The sequence below is a fragment of the Chiroxiphia lanceolata genome, chromosome 2 (assembly GCF_009829145.1).
Source record: "Chiroxiphia lanceolata isolate bChiLan1 chromosome 2, bChiLan1.pri, whole genome shotgun sequence".
Taxonomy (NCBI): Eukaryota; Metazoa; Chordata; class Aves; order Passeriformes; family Pipridae; genus Chiroxiphia; species Chiroxiphia lanceolata.
Window position 1 is genome coordinate 77018916 of NC_045638.1, and position 15439 is coordinate 77034354.

A 15439-nucleotide genomic window follows, 5' to 3' on the forward strand; every position below is an offset into this window, starting at 1 on the left:
ATAATGTACAAAATACTTAGAAATACTGTATTAATTCCTTGACATTTTATAGAGGGTTCACAGTTCACAGAAACTGCTGAAAAGAAAGTGAAGACCTTTTACTAGGATGTTATTACAGAATGAAGTCATCTATTTCTGCTTCAGTTCAGTGAAATACTTAATTTGTACTTTGAACCTGTTCTTAAAGACTTGGGTAATTTTGAATCTGGCCCACAAGTACAGGATATCTTCTTTTAATATCTTTGAGACACTTTTTCAAAGAATAGTAATAGACCTTATATAGTACTTTGGTCATAGTCCCAAAGTGTTTTGTAGTGGAGACTCATATCAATATTTTCATTCTATGGTTTCTTTTACTCAATTTCATATGCAAATGTGCATATTTAGTTTCCCTCCAGTATGGGCTACAATAAAACTGAGATTGTAAGAAAAAGCAGCAAAAAAAAACTACTCAGAAAAAAAAATAGTGTTAAGATGTGATTTGTTCTCTCAAAGTAGGTTAAGATGTAGGAACATAGTACATCCCTTTCCAAGAGGAAAGCAAACTGAGATTGATGAATTTTTAGAATTTCATTCAGTGTTTTAGTAGGTGTGTAAATAGGAGAAGCTCAAAATAATAAATTACTTCAGCTAGGTAACAGCAGAGTGTTAGGATGATTTTTGCTTTTTTTGTATCACTACCATTTAGTGGAGTGTCTTGGTGAAACTAAGGAAGGCTTTTTCCTACTGATTAATTGCAAGCAAGGGCTCATTAGAAAGCTGTATTGCCGTCATACATGAGGTGATGTGGGAGTGCAATGGCCTCTGCATTTGGAAGTGCTCAGCACCCATACAAGATCTCAAACATTATTTTTTTCTAGGCAGCTGAATGAAAATTTTGCTTGGAGGTCCACAGTGAAAAAGGAAGAATGGAAATCCCTGCTTTTCAGAAAGGAATAGCAAATTGTCAATTTTGCTGGACAGAAGTTGACTCACATTTTCAGAGCCATCTTCAATTTGAATTATTCCACTGCAAAATTAAACAGAGAAACAATTTAATGTGAGATGAATTTGAAAAGGTTGGGCTGTTTATGTAGGTGTATAACCTGAAGGTTATAAAAAGATTATTTTGATTTTGCCTTTTCGCAGAATAAAAGAAAAAGAAAAAAAACCCCAAATACTTTGAAATTGGAAATCATACCAAATGTAATTTTTAAAGGTAGTCACTATGCTGTAGAGGTCTCCAAATGTAATAAAGTTGTGCTGGTTTAAAGGTAAACCAGCAGGGGAAATGAACCCAACTCAAAAGAGAGATTATAAATCAGAATAACAATTTAATAAAATAATACAATAAGTGTGATTATACAGACAAACAATTGGTTTTAACCCACAAAACCCAAATGTGTAACCCAGCACCCTGAGGCAGGAACAGAGTGGTGTTCATTGGGCCCCCTGAGTCCAAAGTAAAAGGAGAGGGGAAAACCTGTTGGTGAGAGTGCTGTTGTAGTCTGGTCAAGAGAGGTGATTGCAGTCCAGTTGAGAGTTATGGTTGCAGTCTGGTTGAAAAGTGGTGGTTGCAGTCCAGTCAAGAGTGGTGGTTGCAGTCTGGTTGAGAGTGGTGGTCTGCAGTCTTCCTCTGGGTCCCACGAGTGGTTAAAAAACTCCCAAGACCTCAAGATTATATATTCTCCAGTTCAGGCAGGAATGCTCAGTATCTCCCTCAGGGAAGGGAGTTCCACAATGGGTATGAGGACAGGAGCATCCTCTTATCTCGCAGGCCTCTTAACACTCAGTTTATAGCCTGAGGAGTCAGGCTGCTCTGGGCAGATGGTGCAAATGGTCTATTGATAACAGTTTCTGGGAAATGGCATGGAAGGCTATAGAATACACAGTTTTGGGTTACACCCATACAGTGATGAACTGGTCCCAGCTGTTCTAACTAGGACGAAAGTATGCCCTACAGAGACAATGAATTCTAGGGTTTATTCTTTTTTAACAAGCACATTTTTCTATACGTAATAAAACTGTCTCCCAGTCTGGTATTGTCCCGGTTTCATCTGGGATAGGGTTAATTTCTTCTCAGTAGCTGGTACAGAGCTGTGTTCTGGATTCAGCATGAAAATAATGTTGATAACACACTGATGTTTTGGTTGTTGCTAAGTAGTATTTATCCTAAGTCAAGGACTTTTTTTGTGTCTCATGCTCTGCCAGTGAGGAGGGGCACAACAAAGCTGGGAGGGAGCATAGCTGGCCAAAGGAATATTCCATGCCACAGAACATCATGCCCAGTATATAAACTGGTGGAGTTACTTGGAAGGGGGGCCAGTTTGGGTTCAGGGACAAGGTCTGGCATCAATCAGTGGGTGGTGAGCAGTTGTATTGTACATCACTTGTTTTTCTTTATTATTTCCTTTCGTTTCAATTATTAAATTGTTCTTAACCTACGAGTTTTACTTTTGATTCTTCTCCCCATTCCACTGGGGTAAGGGGGTGAGCAAGTGGCTGCATGGTGCTTAGTTGCCAGCTGGGCTTAAACTACAATAGGTATGTATAGTGATATGTGTAGAGAGAAAACCCACATAAGATATTCAGAAGATTGTGATCATTTATATGTTTCATCATTTATAATGAAAAGGTTATATGAAAATGTTATAATGAAGTATTTACAGAGTAAATGCTAGGTATGCATCTGTTCATCATTTGTTTCAATAGGAGAGGCAGGAATAAGTCAGTAAAAAATACATACGAAATATTTTGTGCCACTTCACACAAACACATCACTGAAGCAAATAGACTTGTAGAGAATATGTGTGTTTGTATAATAGGAATTTATTAAATAGATATTTTTGCTTTAATGGAAAATATGCTTCAAGCAAAAAATCTCTTGTTGGTAAGGCTTAGGAAGAAACTTCCCTGATAGGTACATTATGCATTTTGTTTTAGAGGGTTGTTTGACTTAATTTAAATTTTCTTGATATCTCATAGTATCTCTTAGTGTCTGTTGTTAGAGAGAAAATTCCTATCTAAGGTGACCAGCAGTTTGGTTGAGTTTGGTCATACTAATTTTTCTATTAGAGCTAATCTAATTTCTGCTGGTACTGTGTGTAACTCAATTCCAGGCTAAACTGTTTTGAAAGTAGTAGCATGTCCTTGAGCCAGGTCATTTACCTGCATTTCATGGTATAATTTATGTTGCTTGGAGTCAGTATGTTGTATCCAGATTGAACAGGCAATCCTCCAGGGTGGATGACAAGACCAAGCTAAAACAATCAGCAAAACCTTGGGCCAAAGACTGAGATTCCAATCAATGATAATGAGATGAGGCTTGCATATGTAGCAGTAAAGTACAGGAGTGATCAGTTCTGCAAACCCTATTTTCACTTAGTGGTACCAGGGCAACCCAGTGTTTTACTGTAATTTTATAAAACACTTTAAAGACAATTCACCTATACTGTTGTTTTGGGCAGCTTTGTGGGATGTATTTGGTCATTTGTCTGAATAGCCCCGGGGTTTCTGACACTGGGTTCTGTTCCCATGCTTTCAGAGCCTCTGCAATCTTACAGCCTTGGGTGCCTTTGCTAGACTGCTCACTTTTACACACAGACTAAAACTGCTCCCAGTTCACTCTACAGAACAATGAGATTTAAAAGTATGAATATCTGTTTGTGTATGAATATGATGATTTCTTAGCTTCTTGCTATTAATATTCAATTATGACATTATTGGTATGGGTTAGAATTTAATTATTTTTGGGTTATAGTGAATATATTTCTGTAAGGTATTACAGCACCATGTTATACAGACGTAGTGGCAATGAGTCAGGAATTGGCACACAGTCTTCTGAGTCAGGATATTAGGGGGCATTGTGTACCAGAGGTACTTTCTTTTGGCTTAACTGCAGAGCTGACCATCTGTGGTCATAAAAGATCCTGGGAATATTTTTGTAATAACCTAGTTTAGTGGCCAAATTTGATTATGAGTAATGGCATTTGAGTGAACTTTCCCAAATTACTACTATTACTGCTCTTATAAAATATGCTTTGTCATGTTTTCATGTTGTCATATTTATATATGTAATTTTATGAATTTTAATTGGCTATTAATCATAAAAGCTCCAAACAAAACTATCGTTGCAGATTGCAAAGCTGAGGAACACACACATCCCTTGTGAATATTGATCATTATAACTATGCCTGTGTGCATAAGGCGGTTCAGACACTGCCTTGAGATTATTAAAGGTTATAGTCTGCAAACAACATGACTTCTTCTGTCCCGTTATACCTCTTGGGCATAAAAGTTGCTTATCACACTGTTCTTCCCAAGCATCCAAGCAATCTAAACAATGAGAAGTTCAGTGATCCGCTGGGATGTTATCAATGCTATAAAGAATGCTGAATACAGATAAAAATAAAGGGCCTGTTGTGCCCTCAGGAAAGAAATAACTGCCTTTCATTTCTGTTTGAATTTAGGATAAATATTAAGGTGTTTGACTAGCTGATTGAAATGTGATGTGATTTGATTTTAATACATTGAAGGAACTATGTTAATTCCTATATTAATTTCCTTTGAAAATTCTTGCTGGATGTTAGTAGTTCACATACAGCTGATTCATACTCCTTTTTTTCTATTACATCTTAAAACAATGCAAACATATGTGATGAATTTTATAACTCTGCTATGATACAGGGATTATATACTGACAAAACTTAACAGAGCAAAACTTAACTTGAAATAAAACAGAGGAAAATGTTTGATAACCATCTCAAAAATATTTTTCTAGGTTATCCTTAAAGTGGCAAATAACAAACTGGAACAGGATCTGATACATTTCCATTACTGATATTTTTTCATCACTTCAGCAATGCCAGCCTTATCACCTCTGTAAATCAAAACCTTTTGATTTTCTGTGATGGAAACTTGAAGTGACATTGTGAGATATCACAGAGTTGTCCTGTCTAGCAGTTTAGATTGCTCTAAGAGGCAGGATTTTTTAAGGATGGATAAGTGTAGGTAGAACCCTAAAATGGAAAAGCTTTGCTCTCCTTTGCAGGCAACCAAAAAGAAGTAATTATTCCTTTGTATCTTCTGGCAGAGCCTAATGCCTATAATGATAGAAGTATTTTGACTGAAAAAAACCCCAAAATGCACAACACCACTCTACCAGCTATTGAAGTGTCATCTGACTGCAGGGTTTTTACATTGCTTATGGAAAGCCAAACGCCTGACTTTGAGCTCTTCCAGTAGTTTATTCTTCAACCTGGGAGGAGCTGGATCCCTGACAGAGGCAGTGAACAGAGAGATTATAAAAGTAGAAGCCTCATTTTTGAATGAGGAAGGTCAGCAGTGGAAGGGATGCAGCCATGGCTGGGTGTATTCGCACAGTGGACTGCATGTGACATGTGAAAGTCAGGGAAGTTGTAACGTATCCTGGATTCCAGCAGGGAAAAGGAGACAGGCCCACAAATAACTGAGACAGCAAGCTGAAAGCATGAGGATTTAAAATGACAGGCAAAAATGGCTTCTATGGTTATTCCTAACCACCACAGAAAACCTATGGGTTAGGTATCCAGTGAAAAAGCCACTCTCACTGACTTGGAAAAATACTGGGCAAGTAGAGGACAAAGGGAAAATGTGACACGGTAATATTTGTTATTGATATCAGTGTTTCCTTGTCCTGTAGGTCTGAAGTTTGAGGAAATGCAAGAAAAGTTTGGGGAGGAATTCTTCAATATCTGCTTTGATGAGAATGAAAGAGTTCTTCGAGCTGTAGGTGGGACCCTTCAAGACTTCTTCAATGGCTTTGATGCTTTGCTGGAGCATATTAGAACTTCATTTGGAAGACAGGCCACCCTGGAATCCCCTTCTTTCCTATGCAAAGAACTCCCTGAAGGCAATCTCATGCTTCATTACTTTCACCCACATCAGATTGTGGGATTTGCAATGACAGGAATGATAAAAGCAGCAGCAAAGAAGATTTACCACTTGGAAGTGGAAGTAGAACAGGTCACAAATGATAAGTTGTGTTCAGAGGGGACAAACCCAGGTAACTGCAGTTGTCTGACTTTCCTTATCAAAGAACATGAAAATGCAAATATCACAAAAGCACTTCCACCAGGAACTTCCCAGTCCCCCTTAGACCTGAGGATTAGCATCAGCACCTTCTGCAGAGCTTTCCCCTTTCACCTGATGTTTGATCCAAACATGCTGGTTCTCCAGCTTGGAGAAGGTCTTAGGAAGCAGCTCAGATGTGACACTCATAAAACCCTGAAATTTCAAGACTGCTTCGACATAGTTTCTCCTAAAATCAGTGCCACATTTGAACGAGTTCTCCTGAGATTATCTACTCCCTTTGTCATTCGGACCAAACTTGAGGATTCCGACTCTGAAAATAAAGATAAGGTAAGAACATTAATTTGCAAGGGGATGTGCTTATATGTGTGTGATAGGAGAGGATTATTTACTCAGAGAAAAGCAGCTCAAGTCCTGTGTGCTTAGAAAGCTCACTCGTGCCTTGCAAACAGGGGCTAAGTGATATTCCCCAACCAAGTGAATATTTTCCTAAATTATTTATAAACTTTGCCTGTGATGTTGTAGCAAATTGTGACACTGCGCTATTCAGAAAATTCTGCACTGTGGAGTTGAATAGTGCAGCTTAAATCAAAAGGGTGAGGAATTTTACAAAATACCTATAGCTAAACCTTAATTTCACTCCAGCTATATTATGGTAACAATAATAGTTTTTAAGCCATTTACTACGGACTAGCTTTTGGTATTTTTTTGAAAGATTCCCACTGCAGGGGTCACATTTCCACCTTATTATATCTTTCCTACTTTGGAATGCTGCTTTCCTATATGTTTCTTCTTACCTCTCACCCTGCACTCAAGGAAACAAGAGCTGTAAGTGGTATGGAGCATCACTTATGCCAGTTTTAATGATTTGCAGTCATTTAAATAGGTACTTGTCCTCCTACACTACCTTTTCACCTCAATGTTTTAGGAGAAAGCTGCCTTAACTAGTGAGCGCTGTGTTGAGTTCAGTGCATTCCAGGTGAGTAAGCTGAGAGCGTGTCTTTAGAGTGGACTTCTCCAGAGGTTGAATGGAGTTTGTCTCATTGCCTATCCTTGAATTATGTGAATGCTTTTGGGTGTGAAGTTGGGTTCCAGCTTTTACGGACCAAGCTACATAATGCTAACATTAAGGCTTGCTTAAGGCTTGAAAGCCTGTGTGTGGGTGCCTTGGAAATACTGCTGCCATTAATTGAACAAATTATTAATTTTCAGGGGTTTTAAGAGATAGCACCCAAGAATACTCATCTCAATCCCCCTAGACACCTAAGTTCTGCCTATGGGTGCCCCACTGACCATTCAGGCAGTCTGGATACAGCTTGAGAAACTCCAGCCCAGTTTTGCTGCTTGCACTGGGCCAGCATTTCAGAAAAACTCCTGTGGTAACTGCATATTGAGTTCTGGGTTCTTTTCAATTCACTGAGGCGATAGTTCCAGTGCAGGCACATTCCACAGGGCAGTGGAGGATTGCAGTTGAGCCAGGGGAACCCCAGGGGAGTGCCAGAACCACCAGGAGCTGGCAGCTTTCACCAGAGTGGCTGTCGAGGTGTAGGCAGGGCCAGGAGTAGCAGCAATCACATCTACTCCCTAAAAGACAGCCCTAGGGAGTGTGAGACCTCGTAGCACCATCTAGTACATAGAGGGGGCCTACAAGAAAGCTGGAAAGGGACTTTTCACAAGGGCATGTAGTGATAGGACAAAGGGGAATGGCTTTAAACTGAAAGAGGGTAGGTTTAGATTGGGTATTAGGAAGAAATTCTTTACTGTGAGGGTGTTGAGGCACTAGAATAGGTTTCCAAGAGAAGCTGTGGATGCCCCATCCCTGAAGGTGTTCAAGGTCAGGTTGAGTGGGGCTTTGAGCAAACTGATGTAGTGAAAGGTGTTCCTACCCAGAGCAGGGTGGAACTGGATGATCTTTAAGGTCCCTTCCAAACCATTTTATGTTTCTGTGGTTCAAAATATAGCCACTTCTTATGGCAGCAATGGTTTCCATCTCCTCTTTGGCAATACTTTTTGGATGAAACAATAAACATGTTTCTGACGCATTTTCCTTTGGAAACAACATGTTCCCCCAAGAGAAGCAAAATAGTGCTTTTCATTTTGTGTTAGTTGATGTAGTTTGACATGCTTAAAACCAAAAGGGAGTTTGAGATAATTGTTTCTTGTGTGAAAGAGTCTAGTTTCATGCACCTTCCTCCTGTGGAGCCTGCCTATCCCTCTCAGACACCTTCCCCTGCCCTGTGGCAGTCACAGCCCTTCAACCATCCTCTGCTCTTCATGAATCTGCTGTAAATCACTCTGAAAAAGAAGAAAGCTTACATCTGGGAGGGAGGCTTTTAAAGCCTTTTTCCCTTTTTAGTTACAAGTTAAACGCAATATATTCTCTTACCTGGGTAGGTTTCAAATTCTTGTGGCTAGCTCTTAGGAAAAGTGGCAGGAGTGGAGCTTGCTAGAGGCAGGGTTTAGTAGCCAGTTTGCGAAGCAACTCTCACTTGAAATGGTTGTTCTGTGCCATCAATCTGTGCAGTTCTGAGTGCATCCTTGTGTCATTGCTGTAATTTGTACCATGTGTCATTACAGGTGGGTAATGAATCGAATCAGTGGTGGGCCCACTTACCACTTGGGCGAGTGACCCTCTGTATCTGAAAGTCACGTGTAGAGTGAGGCCCTGGACAGCAAGTGTCAGTACTAGCACGACAGAAGCAGGTAAAAGGGGATGGCAGTAAAGGAAATCCTTTGTCTGCCAACAGTTAGGAGAAAAATTGTCTCTTGAAGAGTAAGGTGTAAATGAAACATAAAAGGGTGATGGTGAGGTGCAGGGGAGCTAAGGTAAATGTTGTACTGTGGGCACGGGAATTAATTTGAGAACATCAGTTTAGCTAAGAGGTATTTTCTTCTGTCTCACCCATTTTATAAGCACTTTACAGAAGTTTTTGTTTGTGAATAGTTAAAAAAAAGATCAGCATGTGATGCATTTTGCTAGATATTCCCTTTTTTAAAAAAATGAAAAGTTTCACAGTTTTGGAAGCTGTGATTGTCTTGCTTACATAGATTTTGAGAGGAGAGACACAGCAATACAGTTTATGTCATGCTCAAGTCCTTTATGGATAAAAAAGTAGACTGAGCCTTGGGAACTGCATGCCGTATTATTTTCCCATAGCTCATGTCACTCATGTAGCTTGTTTAGGAATTCTTTCCAATTTGCAAACACTTGTTTGGCAGTTGAATATTAGGCAGGTAGATCAGTGGCTGTAAGCATGATGCTGCTTAAAAGTCATGAGAAACTGACTTAGGTATTTACCTATTTACCTATTTCTCTGTAACACACCTCTATTCAGTTCATGCTGGAATTGCATCCCACTTACAGCTGTTTATCTTTTTTTTTTTAATAGAATTCTGACTTTGCAATAACCAACACTTTTCAGACTTGGTTACCTTAAATGGCAGTTTTAGGCATGTGACTCAGACAGCTCTGCTGCAGTTTTGAAGCTGTTCAGATAGCTTAGTGTTTCCTCAAAAAAAAAAAAAAAGGCTTTGTAATGAACAGAAGACCTTTCGATCTCTCTTCAAAAGACTTTCATCTTAATTTCAATACATAAATTATATATTTTTTTCAGATTTGCAGTAAGAAAGACTTACACCGGCTCTATGTTAAGATGAAAGAAAGTCACAAATCATGATCTTTCCCTAACTAAACACCCATAAGCAAAATGAAAAACCCACCTGTCCTGACTTTCAGGGTGCTTAATGCTTGTCCCATTAATTTAAAGACTCTTTTGTGTGCTTCAATTTACTGGTATTTGAATCACTGGAATAAATAACACTATCCTAAATTTCTAATATAAGTCCTATGAGGTCTGGGTGATAAGTAGTACTTCCTGTGGAGCTGAAGCACAGCCTCATGCATTAATATCTCAGCAAAGTTTTGTTAATTTGATAGTTTTGTTAATTTGATATATCACCAGTTATTCCTTGGAGCTCAGAGCATTTACAGGATCCCATTGTTCTAGGGACCAAGCAGAAGAAAAGAACTCTCCACCTGAAGAATATGGATACCTAGCTTTAATTCCAATTTTCAACACTATTTGTACTTCTGAGTCATAATTCTAATGTTTTAGTGTTTGCTTGGCTGATATGTCAGTCTCCATTATACAATAGACACATGTGGACAATACAAGCATTTATTCCACAAAGTACTAAGCATTAGGTCTTTACTCTTCCTGACTCTACCTGTACTTATAAGTTTGCAATTAAACCTACTTAGTCTGTGAATAATCAAATTCTACAAAGTAATCTAGAGTAAGACAGGATGTGATGGTTTGCTTCCATCCTTTCTTCCCTCCATCCTTCTGTCTTTCAGTTTTATTTTCTGCAGTAATCAAGTTACCCACACTGATGCTTTGGGTTTTTCTTCTTGATTATTCTGCATGTTGAAAGTTTTCTGTAGTAACAATAATGACTTTCTTGAGATCAGGATTCCTAGTAAAGAGGTCCTTAGATGTATAAAAGCTGAATTTCTGAGGTTTCCAGTTTTCCCATGCACCTAAATTCTTGTTATTGTTTGTTGTTTATAGTATGGTATTAGCCAGATGCCGAAGGGACTATTAGGGTCCCGTTGCTCTACTTCTTATAGAAACATTCTGTTGTTTTTCACGTTTCACACTAATTTTTATTTAGGGTTTCTTTTGTGCATTTAACCAGAATGCTTCACTAGCATCTGGTCAGATTTTCCAAATTTTGGGTATTATCCCTAAATAACAAGGTCACTATTTCACCTCCCTAAGGAAACTCATTCTCCACCTCCCTCTCTGGGAGCAATTACTTATTGCAACAATCAAAAATACATTTATTGAGACAGTTAACCATTTGGGATTGATAGCTTATAGCCTCACACGTATTTAACACAACAGTACTTCACAGTAGTTCAAAGAATGTTAGTGGAATCACTTATGGAATAAGAAATAATTTAAATTGAGAGGGCTAGGTCTGAACTCATCTGATGGAGTGTTCTGAAATCCATGTCAAGCCCATCCACTGAGGTTTCCTTCCCATGAAGGTGCTAACGTGAGAGAGGCAATAACCCAGTAGTAAGTTGTGCATGTAACAGGAGGAGAGGTTGGTGTTCCTCCCAACATTTCTTGACCAGACAAGGGCTGGAAGGTCCTGATAGGTACTTCCTGAGTGCAGTCGTTTTCTGACTATAATAATGAACAAGGCCATCTGTGACATGTTATAAATACTCATCTCCTTGACAGTACAGTGAGATGGCTGGAATTGCTTCAATTTTTAGTTGAATGGGAATACAAGGAACGACGCTCCTGGTATTCTGCTTCTGGCTAATGTCCTCCTCACGTGCCACTCCTGTGCCATAAGTGCTGGGCAGATTGAGATGAGGTGGGGCTGCCCTCACAGAGAACCACAGTCCCTGAGGCTTCGATCCAGACTCAGTCCTCTTGGTGCGCGGATTGACAGGATGAGCCCTACTAGCACTGGTTTGTGGGCACCTTTCTGAAACTGTGACTTGGCATGCACTTGGCAAGAAATTTGAAAGTGAATTGTGAAAGAAATTATTTAGTTCCCTGCCAGATACTGTGCAGCTGTATTTTCTTTGTATTGTTGCTCTTCTGCTCAGACTAACAGCCCTTTTCCACCTTTGAAATAAATCACTTTTTAGAAGGATACTCACTGGCCTTTGAACACTTTTGGAACTTGTCTAAGAATAAAGCTGGCACCTAAAACTGCAGTATTGGAGGTATCCAGACTTTTTTTGGTGAAATGTATTAATTTTGAATATGCCATTTTATTAAAATCATAACTTCCCGGTTAACAGTTCAGCAAAATGTGTTCTGGCAAAAAATTTACTTTGTTTATATATGTGAGTCAAAATGTTTTGTTCAATAATTTTAGATATAAAATACATTTTATTAGGAAAAAGTTTTACATTATAAATTATAATACAGCATTTAAAATATGAAACACTGGGTTTGACAAAAATAATCCTTTGAAATTTTTATATTGCAAGAAATTCTAAATGCCTCATGTAATTCAGATTTTCAAGAAACACCAATTCTGTAATTATAAAATGTCCAGCAGAATAGTAGAGGAGGTTTTTTATGGCTCTACTGATGCTGCAGGCTCTCTGAGCCAGTGCCTCATGTGTTGTCAGTGGGGAGGAGAGGTTTGTGGTGGATAAGCTAGACTGCCCCAGCAGGAATTCGTCCCAATGTACTAATTTAGATAGATGCAAAATAAATAAAAATGAACCAGACCAAAGCCAACATTAAAAAAACAACCAACCAACCCTGTGTCTGAAAGGTTAGATTCTAAAGTATTTAGGTAGACATGTAGTAAATGGTCAGATTTTTAAAAGTGTTGAGTAATAAACAACTGTTCATTTTAAAAAGATAGGCTTATTCAGTGGAAGCCAGTGGGAATTTCCCCTGTTCATTTTCATTGTTTTGTTCAACAGAGTAGTTACTCATCTAGTCCTTCTTCCATAGCACAAGTATGTGCCACCTCTAAGTCAAATACTCCTTTCAGTCACTCAGCTGTGTATTTGCCACGTATGATGGGGCAACTCTGGATGTACATACAGATTGGAGAATGAGTGCCATGGAAAGGGACCTGGGAGTCCTGGTCAATGGCAAGTTGAACATGAGTCAGCAGTGACCTGGCAGACAGGAGGGCCAACTGTGTCCTGGGGGGAATCAGGCAAAACATCGCCAGCTGGTCAAGGGAGGGGATTGTCCTGCTCTGCTCTGCACTGGTGCAGCCTCACCTGGAATATTGTGTGCAGTTTTGGGTGCCACAAAATAAGAAAGATATTAAGCCATTAGAGAGCATCCAAAGGAGAGCCACAAGGATGGTGAATGGCCTTGAGGGGAAGCTGCATGAGAAGCAGCTGAGGTCACTTGGTCTGTTCAGCATGGAGAAGAGGAGACTGAGGGGAAACCACATCATAGTCCGCAGCTTCCTCATGAGGGGAAGCAGAGGCACTTCACTCCAATGACTAGAGACACGATCTGAGGAAATGGCATGAAGCTGTGTCAGGAGAGGCTTAGGTTAGATATTAGGAAAAGGTTCTTCACCCGGAGGGTAGCTGGGCACTGGAACAGGCTCCCCAGGGAAGTGGTCACAGCACCAATCCTCCCAGAATTCAAGAAGTGCTTGGACAACACTGTCTGGCACATGGTGTGATTCTTGGGGCTGTCCTGTGTGGGGCCAGCAGTTGGACTTTGATGAACCTTGTGGGTTCCTTCCGACTCAGGATATTGTATGATTCTGTGATGAAAAGTCCACCCAGACCAGCATGCTGATTCTTAGAGTGACCAACAGACAATCCTTAGTGAAATAGGTAAGAAAAGGTTTAAGCCTGCTATGTTCTTTTCTGTAAAACCCCCTCCTAGCTTTAGCTCTCTGAGGATAAAAGCACATCCTCTTGCAGTGGTATCCAGGATGTGGCACCTGATAGGCCCCCCCTGCCCCAACCACTCTTATTATTTTCTCTAGCACCTTTTGAACCAGTGAAGTTCATACTGTCAGCTTCTGTGGCATCCTGTGGACATAAGGTCCACTGTTTACTAGAAACTGTGAAGATGAGACTTCTCTGGCCACTTTCAGCCAGATCTGTGTGGACATTGTGAGCAGAGTAGAGCAGCTATGAAGCAAGCCTGATTACCCATTGCAAAAGCAAAGCACTTTCCCATTGTGTTTGTTGATCATTGGAAACTGTGTAAAAATAATGCTTTTTAATGCCAGAAAGTACATTGTCCCCCTTTTTATACTGAGAGTCTATTCTTTATCTGCTACTTCTGTATTTTTGCTCTGGACCAGCTGAATGAAATGAGCAGTCCTGACACTGGCAGAGTAATTTAAAACCCACTGCACACAGTCTTGTGTTTTGCTTTTTCTCAGTAACTGTGTTTTTCCTCCTCTCCTAATAAAATTCAGGCGAAATGGCCTGAAAGTCATTCTAGCATAAGGGACATCTGTCACTTATGATCTAGGAATTCTGTTTTTTCCTAGAGCTGATTTATTCATGGTCAGTCAGCTTTTGACATTAAGCTCCTGTTGCTTGGCAGGCTCATAGAGCTCTCAGAGTCAAATTTGTTTATTCTGTTTCTGCTAGTGCTAATATCCCACCTCTTTGCTTGTCAAAATGTGTATGGACTTTGATGCTTTTCAAGATGGATTGGATTGGCTGGCTTGACTGCTTCTAGAGATTGTGATGGGTTATGAGAAACAATAGATGACATGACTTTCTTATCTCATGAACAGTTGTGCATTGGAGAACCTTAATATTGTGAAACTGGCCCAGAATTGTTAATATTTCTTCTTTAAGATAGGCAAATGAAAATGTCATTTTAAATATGTTTTCAGTGATAAGACTGAAGTGTAACAATCTAAAGGTAAAATACTTCCTTCTCATTTCCATTAGCTGAAAACCAGAGAAGCTGTTTGGAAATAGTTTTGTTGACTGAAGTGGTTATTAAAACAATTTGACTCCATGGTAAGCTCTTCCCTCTTATGATTTGTATAATTTTTTATGATAAAGAAACTGCTTGGACATGAAAATGTCCATCTTTCTCCATTTGATTGAAAGCTTTTGAATGATTTCTGAATTACACTAAGTCATAACTAGAACCAAAAAAGTACATTTCATTAATTTTTACATTAAAGGGTGAGAATACTCAGATGTAACGCAGTTTGATTTTCAGGAATGCTTTTTTTCCCTACCTCTTTCTTCCACTGACTAAAATTAAGTATTGATTATTCACAATACATTTTTATCCTTTTCCTCGTTTGCTTATCTGAGTTTCTGAGTGACTATGCTTTTCATGGCATCTAATCTGAATAAGTGCAATGTCAGTAAAACACCATTTTCCCTGGGATGGTTGAATCAAAGTAGAAACATTCAGTCACTGTTTACCTTTCTAGTGCCTGTCCTGGCATTTGCAACTGGGCAATGCATGAAGCCAACCTAAGATTTCTTTTCCGTGTCTCTTTGCAGAGGCTGAAGTGGACTTAGAAAGATGGGGGAAAGCCCTAGTTTCTCCCTGTGGATTGAGTGGGCTTTGTGCATGAGCTCTCAAAAGCACATGGATGGGAAGTCAGAGTCCCTGAGAACATGTGGGTGTGCCTCTGAGCATAAACACTTGAGTTTATTGCTGTGAGGAGCAGTGAATGTGAGGGCTGGCGCTACGTGTGTTGTCAGCTTTCAGTTGTAACGTCATTTCTACCCAACAAATGCTAAACCTCCTGCTAACCCTACTCCTGGGACATGCACTGTGCCTGAGAGCAAGCCTGAGTTACCCCAGGTTACTTGCAGAATGACACTGCATGGCCAAAGAGTCCACATGAAAGAGAAAGCTTATCACTTTTTCTCTCCACCTGA

General features: G+C 39.6%; 1 protein-coding gene across 1 annotated transcript in view; it reads left to right on the forward strand.

The window, feature by feature from the left end:
- Positions 1-15439, forward strand: part of GUCY1A2 (guanylate cyclase 1 soluble subunit alpha 2) — a 136192-nt gene that overhangs the window by 24099 nt on the left and 96654 nt on the right. Inside the window, exon 4 of the mRNA XM_032678916.1 lies at positions 5660-6378. Within this exon, the coding sequence (XP_032534807.1) occupies positions 5660-6378 (719 nt within the window). The remainder of the gene's footprint in view (positions 1-5659; positions 6379-15439) is intronic.